Raw genomic sequence first — 19960 nt, forward strand, 5'->3', positions numbered from 1 at the left:
GGCTGGCGGGCGGTCCCTGCTGCCTGCTGGTGTCAGGCTGGTCCTTACTTCCGGGCCGGCGGTTGTCTCCCTCCCTCCGGGGTTTCCCCCTTGGCGTGTTGGTGGATGGGCGGGGGGTGGGGCGGTGGCCGGTCTGCGGCGTGGCGGGGGGCGGGGCGGGCGGGGGCATCTGCTTGGGCGCCGGGCGGGGGGCCGCTCCTCTCGCGGGCCCGGTCGTGCGGTGCTTGCTTCTCTGTCCCTCCCTGGCGCCTCTGGCCTGCGTGCTTCGTGGGTGCGGCCGTGCTCCGCTCTATGTGGGGTCCGGTGCTCTTGTGGTCGTCGTGGTGTTGCTCCCTTGCCGGCCGTGGTGGTATGCGGGGGGCGCGTGGGCGCGGTTCCCGCTGTCCTGGTGGCGGTCGGATCTGCCTTGGGGGCGTGTGGCTTGTCCGTGGTGTTTGGCGGTTTGGGGGTGGCGCTGTGGACGCTACCTCCGGTGGGGCTCCGGTGTTGGGGGGCGCTGGGGGTATCGCCTCTGGGGGGTTGGGTGGGCCGGACTGGGCATCCTGGCGGGCCCGGTAGGGCCTGTGGTGTGTCCTGCGGCCTGTGGCACGCCCGAGCCTGGGCTGTGGTGGGCGGCCGGTCGGTCATGTGTCCTTGGTCCCCCCCCTGCTCGGTTTGGGCGGCGTTGGGGTGTGGGGCCCCCGTCCTTCCTGTGCCACTGCACCACCTCACATATATATAGGACTTTGGGGGGTGGCCTACGGTCGGGCGTGATTGGGGAGGGGAGCTGCCTTGCGGGGCTCCTTTGCTCCTGCTGTGCCACTGACCTGTTGCCCCCCAATTTTAATCGCAGAGTAGACACTTAGGGTTTGCGGGGGCTGGCCAGGTGAGGGGCCCTCCGAGCGGCAGCTGTCCCCCGATTTTAATTGCATCATTAGCTATCATCCACATACACTCCATATACATGCACACAGATACACCATCCTCTTTTATTTTATTTTATTTATTTATTTATTTTTTAATTGCATCATAGACACTATCACACCTTATCACATACACGGGTGGGGCGGGCTGGATTGGGGTGCCTCGTGCACCTCGGCGTCTGCCCGCCAGGGTCGGCGGTGTGGCCGGGGGCCTGGCCGTCGCGGTGGCTCGCCCGGGGCGGCCTGGCCTGTGGGGTGCCCTTGTCTGGTTCGCCTGCCCTTCCCTGGGGTGGCCCTCTGGGGCCTGTTGATGCCGGGGCTTGCACCGGGGGGGGCGGCTTGCGGTGCCTCCCCTGGACTGACACGTGCCGCGGGCGCCTCTGCGCTCTTGGGGCGGGTTCGGCGGTCTCCGGGGGGCGGTGCTGGTGCTTCGGGTGGCCCGTGTGCTGTCGCGGCGGCCGGTGGTTGCTGCGCTGTGGCGGCTGCTGGGGCGCCGGGCCAGCTGGTGGGTTGGGGCTTGGTCATGCTTGCGGGTACTGTGGGCCTGGGTGGCGGGGTGGGGGTGGGGGGGCGGGTGCCCTGGGGCCGGGCTCGCTGGGGGGGGTCGTGCTCTGCCGGGCGCTTGGGCGTCTGTCGCCGTTGCGCTTTGTGCGCTGCCGGGCCGCTGTCTGTATCCTCGCCTCCCCCGGTCTGTCTGTGGGCTTGTCGGGGGTGGGGCTCCGGTGCGCGGGTGGTGCGCTGTCGGCTCTGGTGGCATGTGGCTGGTCTGGCTTCTGGTGGCTTGTGGGGGCCGTCGGCTGGTCGGCTGCTGGTCTCGCCTTCTCGGCTCTGGTGCTTGGCCTCCTTGCGGCTTGGGGTGTGGTGCTCCCGCTCTCTCTTCGGGGTTTGCTGGCCCGCGGGTGTCGGTTGGCGCTGTGTGGTGGTTCGCCTGGCTGCTCGCCCGTTTTCCCGCCTGCCTGCTCAGTTTCCCGCTCTCCTCCTCGCTGACTCCCCTGTCTGCCTCGCTGGCGGCGTCCTACCGCTGGGGGGGTGTGGCCGGGTGTCTTCCTGCTCCCCGGCGGTCTGCGCTCTCCGCCCCTGGGTTCTGGATCGTATGTCTGGGACCCCGGGGTCCCCGGCTCCGCTGCTCCTTGGGTTACCAACGGGGGATAGGGTGGGGCTTCCGGGTGTCGGGCAGTCGACCACTGTGTGTGTGTGTGTGTGTGTGTGTGTGTGCGCTTGAGTAAGTAAGAGTGTGTATGAGCGTGCGCGTAGGGGTGTGTATGTGCGTGTGTGTGGGTGCGTAGGAGTGTGTATGTGCGTGCGTGTGTGTACTTTTATTTATTTATTTATTTTAGTTATTTATTTTTTTTTGGGGGGGGGGGGGGGGGGGCATACAGGGGTTTGCTCCGTGGGGTCAGGTGCTGGGCGATACATCTCTGCCGCCCGTGCCTCCGCCGGGTGGGTGGAGGGTGTGCCTCCTGCATCCCTTGGCGGGGCGGCCCTGTGTCGGGGGTCGGGCGGGGGTTGGCCCGGGGCGGGCCGGGCTCCGCTCCCTGGGGGTGGGGGTGGCGGTGGGCGGGAATTGGCGCTTCCGGCGCGGGCGGGCTTCTTTCCGGTTGTGGAGGCGTCTCTGGGCCTGCCGGTTTGTGGCCCCCGGTACCCGTCTGCCTTTGTGGGGTGTGATCTCTCGCTGGTCTCAGGGGTTGACAGTCCTCCGGCCCGCTGGCGCCCTGTCCTTGGCTGGGATTACCTCTCTTCGGCCCCTTACTGGTCTTCCCGGGGGGGAGGGCTCTCTGGGCTGGCTCTTGGGGCACTGATCTTTGTGCTGCCTGCCCCTATGGGCCTGGTGGCCTTCTGGCGGCCGGGGCCCGGCCTTGCTATTTGGGGCGGGGCTCTCTGGGAGTTGGAGGGCGCCCCCTTTCCTTTCATGCATTCTCAGTGACAATTACACGCCCACACATTCCTGCACCTTTATATATATATGAAGTCTTCCTCACATACAGAGATACCTGTACATATGCACACTCACAGTACATACGTACGTCCCCACATTACTCACTGAGTTAACCAGGGTGTTATTATGTTGTTGGTTTTATTACAGCGACGGTGATATCAGCAGTATGACTATATATATATATATATGTGTGTATGTACGGTATATATATGTATATGTGTATATATATATATATATGTATGTATGTGTATGTATGTATATATGTGTATATATATATATATATATTTTTTTTACAATGATGTACATTACAGTAACTTTGATTCTATTCACTATCATGGATAATCATTTCATTACTACAGTTATGTGTGACTGTTTCAATGCGGTATTATCATGGTGATCACTATCATAATTCATCATTTCATGACTGCTATTGTGTGCGACTGTTTCAATGCAGTATTGTCATTGTGATCACTGTCATAGTTCATCATTTCATGACTGCTATTATGTCTGATTGTCATTGACAGCTTTGTCATTGTGGTTGTTGATATTGATTTGTCCTTTATCCTTATATCACACTTCTCTCTGGCAGAGTAAATCTGTTGAGCACTTGACGGCATCTAGGTATACAATTCTATCTGCTTTAAAGGCTGGACAGGACAGGGGTAAAAAAAAAAAAAAAAAAAAAAAAAAAAAAAAAAAAGAAGACCTTTGTCATCCAAGCAGGCTGCATCGGTTCATGCTCGAGTACTAGATAGGACATCTCTAGTCTGACTAGATAAGTCATGGACTTGCCTAAAACAAGATGGTTGTGTCTTGTTTATCCATTTTCTATACCGCTTCTCCTCATTAGGGTCGCGGAACCATGCTGGAGCCTATCCCTGCTGACTTCGGGCGACAGGTGGGGTACACCCTGGACTGGTGGCAGGGCACATATAGACAAACACTCACATTCATACCTATGGACAATTTAGAGTCTCCAATGAAGCTAACCTGCATGTTTTTAGAATGTGGGAGGAAACCGGAGTACCCAGAGAAAACCCACGCGCACACGGGGAGAAAATACAAATTCCACACAGAAATGCCCAAGGGAGAATCCAACCCAGGTCTTCCGCGATCTCCAGGCTGTTACTGTGTTGGCCAACATGCTAACCACTAGACCACCGTGCAGATGTCTTGTTTATTTGTTAGAGAAATGATTGAATATTTCAGGAAGGGATGAATAGACAGTATTGTATGTGGGCGAGAGATGGTGTTGTAGACCTCCCCCTCTGTCCTGAGATGGCTTCTCAACTTTAACGCAGATAGCTTCCCTCACTCTTCTTTCAAACCATCTGTCCTTTCGGTCCAGAATGTGGTCCTCAAAAGAGTGCTGTTTTTCTTTGAGGTGCAGGTGGACAGCTGAGTCTTGACCTAAAGAGTTAGACCGTCATGCACCGGTTCAGTGCCTGCTTGGGTTCCAAGGTATAAAAAAATGTGGGCATTCATCACTGCACTGGACAGGGTGCAACAGACTGTTTTTCTGGGTATTGTCTTTTGGGTGCACCAACCTTTGTCTCAAAGTGTCCTGGTAACGACCAGCTGTGATAACCACAGGTTTTAAGAGCATCGCTCAGTTGAGAGACTGTCTCTCCAGCGTGTCCTGGGTCTTCCCCAAGGCTTCTTACCGGTCGGACATGCACTGAACACCTCCCCAATGAGGCACCGGAGAGGTATCCTGAGCAGATGCTTGAGCCACCTCATCTCCTCTCAAGGCGGAGGAGCAGCGGTTGTACTCTGAGTTTCTCAACTTAACTCTAAGAGAGAGCCCAGCCACCCATAGCCCCCCAAATTTAATGGTAGAGGAAACACAGTGATTGGTTATAGTCAGTGACCCTGAAGCTGTCAAGTCTAGTTCTTTAGAAATACTTGACACACTTCGTGGCTGCACGACTGGGTCCCTGCTTATTGCAGATGATGTGGTCCTGCTGGCTTCATCGGACCGCGATCTTCAACTCTAACTGGATCAGTTCGTAGCTGACTGTGGATCAGCTGAGATGAGAATCAGCACCTCCACGTCCGAGTCTATTGTTCTCGCCCGGAAAAGAGTGGCTTGCCCCAAGTAGAAGAGTTTAAGTACTTTGGGGTCTTGTTCACAAGTGATGGAAGGATGGAACGTGAGATTGACGTGCATATTGAAGCGGCTTCTGCAGTGATGCGGACTTTGTTGTGGTGAAGGAAGGACAAGGACAAGATCACGACTGCAAGCGGCCAAAATGAGTTTTCTCTGTAGGGTGACTGGGCTCTTCCCTTCGAGATATGGTTCGAAGTACTGTCATCCAGGAGATGCTCGGAGTAGAACAGCTGCTCCTCTGCATTTTGGGGGGCGCCAGATGAGGCGACTCGGGCATCTGGTAAGAATGACTCCTGGACGCCTCCCTGGGGAGGTGTTCAGGGATCAGTAAGAAGCCTTGGGGAAGACCCAGGACACGTTGGAGAGACTACTAGAGCTGGAGGAAGTCGCTGGGGAGAGGGAAGTCTGTGCTTCCCTGCCCCTGCAACCCAACCTTGGATAAGCCGAATATGGATGGATGATTGGACACACAAAAAAAGACAAACTGTGTACCTGTAACACTAGGGATTCCTTGTCCTCCTCTAGGCGGAGCAGTCTCTCTTGGTAGCTTTCATGATTGGCAGGAGAACACAAGTTGACCTAGACAAACACACCACCACAAACACTCCTTAACATGATCTTGGGAAACCTTGGAATACTATCATTTGAATGAATATTCTCTTTGAATACTATTATTTGGATGAGTATTATCGTGGGATACTATCATTTGGATGTATATTATCTTGGAATACTATCATTTGAATGAATATTCTCTTGGAATAGTATCATTTGGATGACCATTATCATGGGATACTATCATTTGAATGAGTATTATCTTGGGATACTATCATTTGAATGAATATTCTCTTGGAATACTATCATTTCGATGACCATTATCGTGGGATACTATCATTTGGATGAATATTATCTTGGGATACTATCATTTGGATGAGTATTATCTAGGAATACTATCATTTGAATTAATATTATGTTGGAATACTATCATTTGAATGAGTATTATCTTGGGATACTATCATTTGGATGAGTATTATCTTAGAATACTATCATTTGAATGAGTATTATCTTGGAATACTATCATTTGAATGAATATTCTCTTGGAATACTATTATTTGAATGAGTATTATCTTGGAATACTATCATTTGAATGAATATTTACTTGGAATACTATCATTTGAATGAGTATTATCTTGGAATACTACCATTTGAATGAATATTCTCTTGGAATACTATCATTTGAATGAGTATTATCTTGGAATACTATCATTTGAATGAATATTTACTTGGAATACTATCATTTGCATGAGTATTATCTTGGAATACTATCATTTGGATGACTATTATCGTGGGATACTTTCATTTGAATGAATATTATCTTGGGATACTATCATTTGGATGAAAATTATCTTGGGATACTATCATTTGGATGACTATTATCTTGGGATACTATCATTTGAATGAGTATTATCGTGGGATACTATCATTTGGATGAATATTATCTTGGGATACTATCATTTGGATGAGTATTATCTTGGAATACTATCATTTGGATGACCATTATTGTAGGATACTATCATTTGGATGAATATTATCTTGGGATACTATCATTTGAATGAATATTATCTTGAGTTATATCATTTGGATGAGTATTATCTTGGAATACTATCATTTGAATGAGTATTATCTTGGAATACTATCATTTGAATGAATATTTACTTGGAATACTATCATTTGCATGAGTATTATCTTGGAATACTATCATTTGAATGAATATTCTCTTGGAATACTATCATTTGGATGAGTATTATCTTGGAATACTCTCATTTGGATGACTATTATTGTGGGATACTATCATCTGGATGACTATTATCGTGGGATACTTTCATTTGAATGAATATTATCTTGGGATACTTTCATTTGAATGAATATTATCTTGGGATACTATCATTTGGATGATTATTATCGTGGGATACTTTCATTTGAATGAATATTATCTTGGGATACTTTCATTTGGATGACTATTATCTTGGGATACTATCATTTGGATGAATATTATCTTGGGATACTATCATTTGGATGACCATTATCTTGGGATACTATCATTTGGATGATTATTATCGTGGGATACTATCATTTGGGTGACTATTATCGTGGGATACTATCATTTTGCCTACTATAAGTCATAAATAAGAGTAGTAAATAATACTGGCGATATCTGTGGCAGTACTAAAATCCATGTAGATGCATTTGCATCTCTTCAAAGTATTTACAAGTCTGCGCAAGTGGGCGGAACTCCCAATGACATCATGCATGATGCTAACGATGAAGAATGCTTTACAACATGCAGGGCCCCACCTACACTACTGTATGTACACCACTGTGTGACACCATGTTTCACATGTTATATCGAGGCAAATTCACAACAAAATAAAATAATACAAAAAGACACTTAATAATGCAAGTCAAAGACTCTTAAAAAAAATATTTTATTCATGTTATTAATTAATTTTATTTTTGTTATTTGTTTAAACGTTTAATTTACTTATTTGTTACATATCTACATACCTGAAAGACACTTAATCATAAATTGTTTTGGTTTAGCCCTGCCATTGGCTGGACACCAGTCCAGGGTGTACCCCGCCTGTTGCCCGAAGTTAGCTGGGATAGGCTCCAGCATGCCCCCGCGATCCTAAAGAGGAGAAGTGGTATAGAAAATGGATGGATGTTTTGGTTTAAATGTTTCATAGATTTATATTATATTATTAGAAAATAATAACAAAATGAAATAATATTAAAAATCACAGACCTTTAACAATGCACGTTAAAAAAAACACTTAAAAATTACGTTTCACTAATTTAAAAATATTTTTGTTTCAATGTTTCATATATTTATATTACTAAAAATTAAAAACAAAATACATTTTTTATAAAAATCTAAACACCTAATACTGCCAGTCAAAACAGACACTTAAAAAAATATAATATTTTATCCATCCATGCCTAAGCGGAGATTCAAAACCAGGTCTTCCCATCTCCTGACTGTGTGACCAACATGCTAACCACTCAGCCACCATGTGGCCCATTTTCATTCTCACAATTATATTTTAATTTTAAAAAATCAAAATACTTAATAATAATAAACTTAATTTTTCTTTTATGTTTCATATATTTATATTACAAAAAAATAATAACAAAATAAAACAATTATAAAAGTGAACACGCTTAATGGATGTTAAAAAAACACTTAACAAAACTATATTTGTAACTATAATTACAATTATTTTTTGTTTAAATGTTTCATATATTTAAAATATAGTACGGAAAAAAGAATAACAAAAGAAAATTAAAAAACTCAAAAAGACACTTAATGATGCACATCAAAATGGCACTTTTCAAAAATGACTTTTTTATTACTTTGTTTTTATTTTTTTAATTAATAATAAAATACAAATAATAATAATAATAATATAAATAATAATGCAATTATTATATTGTAATAATTAATATTCTTTTGTTGAAGTGTTTCATATATGTATATTACAAAAAAATAGCAAAATAAAATAATTAACAAAATCAACAAAATAAAGCAATTATTAAAAAAAAATCTATGCACAATAAAATGAAATTTCTCAAAAATAATTTTATTTCATTTATTTTACTTTTTACATGTTTCATATACTAGCTATATTAAATGTTTTTATATGTTAAATGTTTCATTATTTATATTACAAAAAAATAATAACAAAATAAAATGTTTGGAAAAAAGACACTTTTTAAAAATGCTTTTATTAATTTGTTTTTGTAACATTTATTTTATTTGTTTAAATGCTTCATATTGTTATATTATTAAAAAATAATAACAAAATAAAACAATTTTTAAAAAATCAAAGACATTTAATAATGCATGTGAAAAATACAATTTTAAAATAAATATTATATTTTAAACATGAAAAAAAATTTAATGCACATCAAAAAGACACTTAAAAATGTATTTGCTTTTATTTTTTCACATTTATTTACATATGTTTAAATGTGTTGTATATTTTTATTATGTTACTAAAAAATAACCAAAACTACTAATATGAAAAATACTCTTCATCATTCTTGCTAAATGCATGTGTTGTGTTAATTTTTCAATGTTTTTGTTGTCAAAACCCATTTCAAGTGAATGATCAGTTGTTATCTACTCAAATGTCTGCCTGGCACCTTGACTTCTGATTTTAATGCAAGTTTGTCAGTAAAATATGACAAAATGAAAATCATAGTCCTACATTACAGGGTTTTTAGACATATTGAAATTATTGAAAAATACGATCATCGTCATACATCTGGCCACACCGCTTGACGTGAAATGTCAAATTTCAAGAATCAAGCCCATCGACAGTCGTTACTCTAGACCGCCTTGCCAACCGAATCCTGCCGTATGAAACGCTGCTTTGTAAACAGCAATCAGCTGATAGGTAGCACACGTAACGTGCTAACACAACGTTGTGTTGCATTCCTACACGCATGCCTTGCCAAAAACACCCACAAATAAACAAGCTTTACTTATACAAACAGCACAAACCGTAAATCCTAGAAATTAGTTGATTGTACCTTTTTAAGCCAGGAGAAGTGCTTGTAGACGTCAATAGTAGTCTCCATGCTCCCAGCCCATCTCTGACTGCCTATTTTGTCCAGGATTTTCTTCCACTCCTCGTGTCTGTGTGTGTGTGTTTGTGTGTGTGTGTGTGTGTGTGTTTAGACCCTGCCTACACCAAGTAATGCTCAGCTGGAGCTTTCAGAAAGTACTGCCAAGTGTGAAAATGTCTTATTTTTTACGATCTCTCCTGAGCAGAACACTCCTGCAGTGTTTTATCTCCACTTCGACTGCCGTGCTCCTGAACATCTTTTGCGTTCCTTCTCTTTTCCCAGACGTTTTCCCCCCCCAACAAATCCCACTTCCTTCATGCTGCTGATCTTGTCTGTCTAATCGCCAAATGGCCAAGCCCACAAAGAGGGGGTGGGTCAAAGGAGTTGCCTGTTTTGTCATCTGTTTGTGTCCGTCTTGGCTCAATTTCAATTTTACACACAATCACACACCCCCGCACACGCATGCACGCACGCACACACACACACACACACGCACACGCACACACACATCTGCTAAACATGAAGAAGTCCCATGTGTCTCTACTGTTCTCCACCCTACTGTATGTCTCTTTCCATGTTAAGTTTATTCCCATAGACTACACACTACACTAAATTCAACTACACTACACTACACTACACTACACTAAATACAACTACACTACACCACACTACACTACACTAAATTCAACTACACTACACCACACTACACTACACTAAATACAACTACACTACACCACACTACACTACACTAAATTCAACTACACTACACCACACTACACTACACTAAATACAACTACACTACACTACACTAAATTCAACTACACTACACCACACTACACTACACTAAATACAACTACACTACACCACACTACACTACACTAAATTCAACTACACTACACCACACTACACTACAATAAATTCAACTACACTACACCACACTACACTACACTAAATACAACTACACTACACCACACTACACTACACTAAATACAACTACACTACACCACACTACACTAAATACAACTACACTACACCACACTACACTACACTAAATACAACTACACTACACCACACTACACTAAATACAACTACACTACACCACACTACACTACACTAAATACAACTACACTACACCACACTACACTACACTAAATTCAACTACACGATTCAAGATTCAAGATTCAAGAGAGTTTTATTGTCATGTGCATAGTAAAACAGCAGTTATACCATGCAATGAAAATCTTATTCTGTTCATTCTCCCAAGAAAAGAAAGAAAACACAAGAAAGAATAAGAACATAAGAAACATAAACACATAAACATATATACCAATAAATTAAGCAACAACAACAGAAGAGACATTAATACAGATATAAATAAATAAATAAATAAATAAAGTGCTATGAGTGTGTGCGTGTGTTGCGTGAGGCGTGTGCGAGTGCTTCGTTGAGAAGCCTGATGGCCTGTGGGTAAAAGCTGTTTGCCAGCCTTGTGGTCCTGGACTTCAAACTCCTGTAGCGTCTGCCTGACGGTAGGACTACACTACACTACACTAAATACAACTACACTACACTAAATTCAACTACACTACACCACACTACACTACACTAAATACAACTACACTACACCACACTACACTAAATACAACTACACTACACCACACTACACTACACTAAATACAACTACACTACACTACACTAAATACAACTACACTACACCACACTACACTACACTACACTACACTAAATTCAACTACACTACACTAAATACAACTACACTACACCACACGACACTAAATTCAACTACACTACACCACACTACACTACACTACACTAAATACAACTACACTACACCACACTACACTACAGTAAATACAACTACACTACACCACTCTACACTAAATACAACTACACTACACCACACTACACTACACTAAATACAACTACACTACACCACACTACACTAAATACAACTACACTACACCACACTACACTACACTAAATACAACTACACTACACTACACTAAATTCAACTACATTACACCACACTACACTACACTACACTAAATTCAACTACACTACACTAAATACAACTACACTACACCACACTACACTACACTAAATACAAATACACTACACTAAATACAACTACACTACACCACACTACACTAAATACAACTACACTACACCACACTACACTACACTACACTAAATTCAACTACACTACACTACACTAAATACAACTACACTACACTACACTCCACTACACTAAATACAACTACACTACACTAAATACAACTACACTACACCACACTACACTACACTAAATTCAACTACACTACACTAAATACAACTACACTACACTACACTAAATTCAACTACACTACACCACACTACACTGAATACAACTACACTACACCACACTACACTACACTAAATTCAACTACACTACACTACACAAAATACAACTACACTACACCGCACTACACTAAATACAACTACACTACACCACACTACACCACACTAAATACAACTACACTACACCACACTATACTAAATACAACTACACTACACCACACTAAACTACACTAAATACAACTACACTACACCACACTACAATACAATAAATTCAACTACACTACACCACACCACACTAGACTACACTACACTACACTAAATTCAACTACACTACACTACACTAAATACAGCTACACTACACCACACTACACTACACTAAATTCAACTACACTACACTACACTAAATACAACTACACTACACTAAATTCAACTACACTACACCACACTACACTACACTAAATACAACTACACTACACTACACTAAATACAACTACACTACACCACACTACACTACACTAAATTCAACTACACTACACCACACTACACTACACTAAATACAACTACACTACACTACATTACACTAAATACAACTACACTACACCACACTACACTACACTAAATACAACTACACTACACCACACTACACTAAATACAACTACACTACACCACACTACACTACACTAAATACAACTACACTACACTACACTAAATACAACTACACTACACCACAATACACTACACTACACTACACTAAATTCAACTACACTACACTAAATACAACTACACTACACCACACGACACTAAATTCAACTACACTACACCACACTACACTACACTACACTAAATACAACTACACTACACCACACTACACTACAGTAAATACAACTACACTACACCACTCTACACTAAATACAACTACACTACACCACACTACACTACACTAAATACAACTACACTACACCACACTACACTAAATACAACTACACTACACTACACTAAATACAACTACACTACACTACACTAAATTCAACTACATTACACCACACTACACTACACTACACTAAATTCAACTACACTACACTAAATACAACTACACTACACCACACTACACTACACTAAATACAAATACACTACACTAAATACAACTACACTACACCACACTACACTACACTACACTAAATTCAACTACACTACACTACACTAAATACAACTACACTACACTACACTCCACTACACTAAATACAACTACACTACACCACACTACACTACAGTAAATACAACTACACTACACCACTCTACACTAAATACAACTACACTACACCACACTACACTACACTAAATACAACTACACTACACCACACTACACTAAATACAACTACACTACACCACACTACACTAAATACAACTACACCACACTACACTAAATACAACTACACTACACCACACTACACTAAATACAACTACACTACACTACACTAAATACAACTACACTACACTACACTAAATTCAACTACATTACACCACACTACACTACACTACACTAAATTCAACTACACTACACTAAATACAACTACACTACACCACACTACACTACACTAAATACAAATACACTACACTAAATACAACTACACTACACTACACCACACTACACTACACTAAATTCAACTACACTACACTAAATACAACTACACTACACTACACTAAATTCAACTACACTACACCACACTACACTGAATACAACTACACTACACCACACTACACTACACTAAATTCAACTACACTACACTACACAAAATACAACTACACTACACCGCACTACACTAAATACAACTACACTACACCACACTACACCACACTAAATACAACTACACTACACCACACTATACTAAATACAACTACACTACACCACACTAAACTACACTAAATACAACTACACTACACCACACTACACTACAATAAATTCAACTACACTACACCACACCACACTAGACTACACTACACTACACTAAATTAAACTACACTACACTACACTAAATACAGCTACACTACACCACACTACACTACACTAAATTCAACTACACTACACTACACTAAATACAACTACACTACACTAAATTCAACTACACTACACCACACTACACTACACTAAATACAACTACAATACACTACACTAAATACAACTACACTACACCACACTACACTACACTAAATTCAACTACACTACACTAAATACAACTACACTACACCACACTACACTAAATTCAACTACACTACACCACACTACACTACACTACACTAAATACAACTACACTACACTAAATACAACTACACTACACCACACTACACTACAGTAAATACAACTACACTACACCACTCTACACTAAATACAACTACATTACACTACACTACACTACACTAAATACAACTACACTACACCACACTACACTAAATACAACTACACTACACCACACTACACTACAATAAAAACAACTACACTACACCACACTACACTACACTAAATTCAACTACACTACACTACACTAAATACAACTACACTACACCACACTACACTACACTAAATTCAACTACACTACACTACACTAAATTCAACTACACTACACCACACTACACTGAATACAACTACACTACACCACACTACACTACACTAAATTCAACTACACTACACTACACAAAATACAACTACACTACACCGCACTACACTAAATACAACTACACTACACCACACTACACTACACTAAATACAACTACACTACACCACACTACACCACACTAAATACAACTACACTACACCACACTATACTAAATACAACTACACTACACCACACTAAACTACACTAAATACAACTACACTACACCACACTACACTACACTAAATTCAACTACACTACACTACACAAAATACAACTACACTACACCGCACTACACTAAATACAACTACACTACACCACACTACACTACACTAAATACAACTACACTACACCACACTACACTACACTAAATACAACTACACTACACCACACTACACTAAATACAACTACACCACACCACACTAGACTACACTACACTACACTAAATTCAACTACACTACACTACACTAAATACAGCTACACTACACCACACTACACTACACTAAATTCAACTACACTACACTACACTAAATACAACTACACTACACTAAATTCAACTACACTACACCACACTACACTACACTACACTAAATACAACTACACTACACCACACTACACTAAATACAACTACACTACACCACACTACACTACACTACACTACACTAAATTCAACTACACTACACTACACTAAATACAACTACACTACACCACACTACACTAAATTCAACTACACTACACCACACTACACTACACTACACTAAATTCAACTACACTACACCACACTACACTAAATACAACTACACTACACCACACTACACTACACTAAATTCAACTACACTACACTACACTAAATACAACTACACTACACTACACCACACTACACTACACTACACTAAATTCAACTACACTACACTAAATACAACTACACTACACCACACTACACTACACTAAATACAACTACACTACACCACACTACACTAAATACAACTACACTACACCACACTACACTAAATTCAACTACACTACACTAAATACAACTACACTACACTACACTAAATACAACTACACTACACCACACTACACTAAATACAACTACACTACACCACACTACACTACACTAAATACAACTACACTACACCACACTACACTAAATTCAACTACACTAAATAAAATGAAATAAAAATAACTAAGCTAAACTAAACTTAACTAAATAAAATAAAATTAAATGAAAGAAAATGAAAGAAAATAAACTAAAACATGAAATAAAATGAACTAAGCTAAGCTAAACTTAACTAAATAAAATAAAATGAAAGGAAAGACCATTTAAAAAATGAAATAAAATAAAATAAAATCAAAATTCAAATGAAATGAAATGAAATAAAAAATAAAATAAAAAATGAAATAACATTAAATGAACTAAGCTAAACTAAACGTAACTAAAATCAAATCAAATAAATTTAAAATGAAAATTTCAAATGAAATTTAAAAATGAAATAAAATAAAATGAACTAACACTAAACTGAACAAAAATAAAACAAAATTGAAATGAAATGAAATGAAATAAAATAAAATAAAGAAATGAAATGAACTAACCCAAAATATACTGAACAAAAAATAACATAAAATAACATAAAATGAAATGAAGTCAAAGAAAATAAAATAAAAATGCAATTAAAGGAAATAAAATTTAAAAAATCAAATCAAATCAAATCAAATCAAAGAAAATAAAATCAAAATAAAATCAAGGAAAATAACATCAAAATGAAATAAAATAAAATAAAGTTCAAATGAAATGAAATAAAACAAAATATATATAATGAAATGAAAGAAAATGAAATAAAATAAAATAAAATAAAACACAACAACAACTTAACACAACATGGGATTACGCATTAAATTCGAGCCAGCAAAAGAAAATTGTGCTCGCAAGCTAAACTACCAATGAGATGGGCAAGCCGTACAGCGTGGTTTGCTGTAGTATGTTCCATGTGGAATGTTGTGTACTGTGCTTTCTGTAACGCTGTTAGCAATTCTGTGCATTCTTGCCATGCCGCTTCCTATGTTTAAAAGTGTTTGTCATTTACTAGCTGTTGGACCTAGAGCTCCCGCCAAGTCGTCTTACTGCTAAGCATCGTTAACACTCACGAGTAGCGTAGGAGATATCCTTATACGTTGGCTGTATCCCAAAACGTTCAGGCCAGGTTACCTTCAATGCTAAAGCATGATTACAGCATCTAAATACCATCGATGGCATGCACCTTGTAACATCCATCCATCCATTTTCTATACCGCTTCTCCTCCTTAGGGTCATGGGGGTATGCTGGAGCCTATCCCAGCTGACTTGGGGAGACAGGAGGGGTACACCCTGGACTGGTGTCCAGCCAATGGCAGGGCACATAATGACAAACACTCACATTCATACCTATGGACAATTTAGAGTCACCAATGAAGCTAACATGCATGTTTTTGGAATGTGGGAGGAAACCGGAGTACCCAGAAAACCCCCCACACACACGGGGAGAACATGCAAACTCCACACAGAAATGCCCAAGGGAGATTCCAGATCTCCAGGCTGTTACTGTGTTGGCCAACATGCTAACCAACAGACCACCGTGCGGAGCACTATGTAACACAATTCCAAAAAACACACATACGAGTTTGAACATGATTAGAGCCCTGTAGACATTAAATAACACCCCTATAGTCACTTTTACACTCCTATTATTTTTTCTTTACATCACATTGGGATCTCTGCAGGAACATAACAGACGGCACAGCAAGCTAGCAAGCTAACTAGTTAGCCTCTCCAACTTACTTAGTGTAAACTTAGGAAACTGTTTCAAAGAGAGTGGGGAGGAAAGACAGAGAAACCCAAAACCTACCACTTCTACACAGAATGAGAGGATAACCCCCCCCCCTTAACTCAATCTAGGCCATGGCATGTCCGTCTCAATCATGGCACAGCAGGAGCCATCTTGTCTCAACTATAAACGTCATTTTTGCCGTTTATTGTTGGCTTTCAAAAATGGAACAATGCAGAACATAATTACAAACAATATATGACATATTTGGGCCGCACGGTGGTCTAGTGGTTAGCACGTTGGCCAATACAGGAACAGCCTGGAGATCGGGAAGATCTGGGTTCGATTCTTCGGCTTCCTCCCACATTTCAAAAACATGCAGGTGAGGTTAATTGGAGACTCTAAATTGTCCATAGGTATGAATGTGAGTGTGAATGGTTGTTTGTCTATATGTGCCCTGCGATTGGCTGGCGACCAGTCCAGGGTGTACCCCGCCTGTCGCCCAAAGTCAGCTGGGATAGGCTCCAGCATGCCCCCGTGACCCTAATGAGGATGAAGCGGTATAGAAAATGGATGGATGGATAACATATTTGATAAAGGGACCCTTCAAGAAGTCACACGCAATGGTCAAATGGTCACACCATTAACGATCCCGGCTGTACAAATGCTACTCACATCTCCACCGTGAAGCCAGTCCAGGAGAGCCTGTGCCGTTTCTGTGGGCAGCTGTGCTCTGAGCTTCTCTCTGTCTTCTTCACTGGGCTGGAGCTCCAAGCCCGCTTTGAGGTCCTCGGCTAACCGGACGACACATAGCGGACTGGAGCCCAGGTCATCATAGACGCCGTTGGAAAACTCCCGTCCTGCTGCTTTTGAACCTGAAGATACAAAGGTCATAGGGTGTGCTTGATTGGAGTTCGAACAAAGTTACAAAGCTTAACAAAGTTACACAGCTTGGCATGGGCCAGTGACCGGTTTCAAGGTATACCACAGAGTTCATTTGTCCTGAGAAGAGATCAGTTGGACACAATCTTTGGTGAAGCCATTGTCTGGAAGATGTCTCAAAGCTCAGCAGAGGGGTTCAGTCCAGGGCTGAAGCCCCAAAGCAGGAAGTAACGGCTCAATATCTTACCCTCAGGTTCCACCCTCACAGGGGTGGGACCGTTCCGCTAGGTGTATCAGGTGGTGTGGCTAAGTGTTGCCAGCTGGTTTCAGTCTAGGAAGGGCTCGCCAACCTTTACCATCATAAGAGCCATTTTGTCTCCTCTTAGACTAAGGAAAAAGAGCCACCGACGTCTTTTTAAATTTTACCCGTGATCACAACAGAAGACAACACACAGAGTGTGGCCTATTTGAGTCATTCCTTTGTGTACAATTTTAATAAAACAAAGCCCACTTTAACTCTTTAAATAACAGCCATTTTTCAAAAGACAACCCCTTCGGTACCTCCCACTTTAGACCATTGTGACTGATCTTTTAAGGCACGCAGAATATTGGGTTCTATGGCTGTATACACCAGGGATGTCCCGATCCACATTTTTGGCTTCCGATCTGATCCGATTTTTTTTTTTTTGTCTTGCCGATCCGATACTGATTTTTTTTTTAATAATAAGCTTTTGTTCCAAACATTGTGGAATTGAATGTGGTTATGAGAATAGCTCTTCAAAGCATTAAAAATACTGCAAAGTATTGCTGAATTAATGTTTTTATTACACAGCGTGACCAACACTACTGTTTGGCTTTTGTGAGAAACCTCTGTGAGTCAGGTCCCTCATCCAATAAAAGCCCATCCAATAAAAGATAAAATTGGAAAAAATGGGCGTGCAAAATACTTTAATGATAGAACTAATCATTTGACATGGTTATAGATAAATTTTTGGTGTGATTTAGAATATATGACATTTTTTTACAAACTTTCTTTAACGCAATAGTAAATTATTGACAGCTCCGAGTGCAAACAACCAGTGGCACTGGAGCGGCACTTCCCGTGCAAGCTCCCCGCACCATGACACAGCAGTCCGGGCAAAGTGAGGGGGAACTGCTAAAGCGTGGACATGTCTGCATGGTGGTGTTGCGACTTCTTCTTTTTGCGGGTGGCGGGAGTGAAGTGGCAACCAGCTGTGAGTTGTATTAACTACTGTGTTGCAGTGTGGCCCAGAGTTCTGAACGTTATAAGGCAGGGGCGTCAAACTCGTTTTCACCGTGGGCCTCATCGCAATTATGGTTATCCTCAGAGGGCCACTCTATATAATTCTATTTTAGAAATCCATTCATTAATTATTACATACATTTTTCATTAATAAGTAATACAAAAATAGTCATTTTAAATTGGATTTGACAACCAAAAAATAAAAGGTTTTCTGTCAATATTGACAACAAATACATTTAGCAAGAAAGATTGTCTTTTTGATAAAAAAAATATATATATTTTAAGTTGTTTTTGTTAGTAATGTTAATTTTGTTTGTACTTATTATTGTATTTATTGTAAATGTAACAGTAAATGTATATTAAATTATTGTAAAAATATGTTATAAATATTACATTTTTTATTTTATTGTAAAAATATTTTGTATATATTACA

At 40.8% G+C, this 19960-nt stretch overlaps 1 protein-coding gene across 17 annotated transcripts in view; it reads right to left on the reverse strand.

The window, feature by feature from the left end:
- ppfibp2b (PPFIA binding protein 2b) overlaps positions 1-19960 on the reverse strand; it is a 130590-nt gene that overhangs the window by 59433 nt on the left and 51197 nt on the right. For 12 of the 17 annotated variants that reach the window (XM_054777129.1, XM_054777124.1, XM_054777118.1 and 9 more), the window contains 2 exons: positions 18057-18256; positions 5441-5527 (listed from right to left, as the gene is read on the reverse strand). In XM_054777129.1, the coding sequence (XP_054633104.1) occupies positions 5441-5527; positions 18057-18256 (287 nt within the window). Of the gene's footprint in view, positions 1-5440; positions 5528-7510; positions 7635-9541; positions 10389-18056; positions 18257-19960 lie in introns of those variants that run through there. The other 5 variants (XM_054777131.1, XM_054777132.1, XM_054777130.1 and 2 more) reach the window with 5 other exon arrangements.

Source organism: Dunckerocampus dactyliophorus, chromosome 5 (assembly GCF_027744805.1).
Source record: "Dunckerocampus dactyliophorus isolate RoL2022-P2 chromosome 5, RoL_Ddac_1.1, whole genome shotgun sequence".
In the NCBI taxonomy this organism is placed as follows: Eukaryota; Metazoa; Chordata; class Actinopteri; order Syngnathiformes; family Syngnathidae; genus Dunckerocampus; species Dunckerocampus dactyliophorus.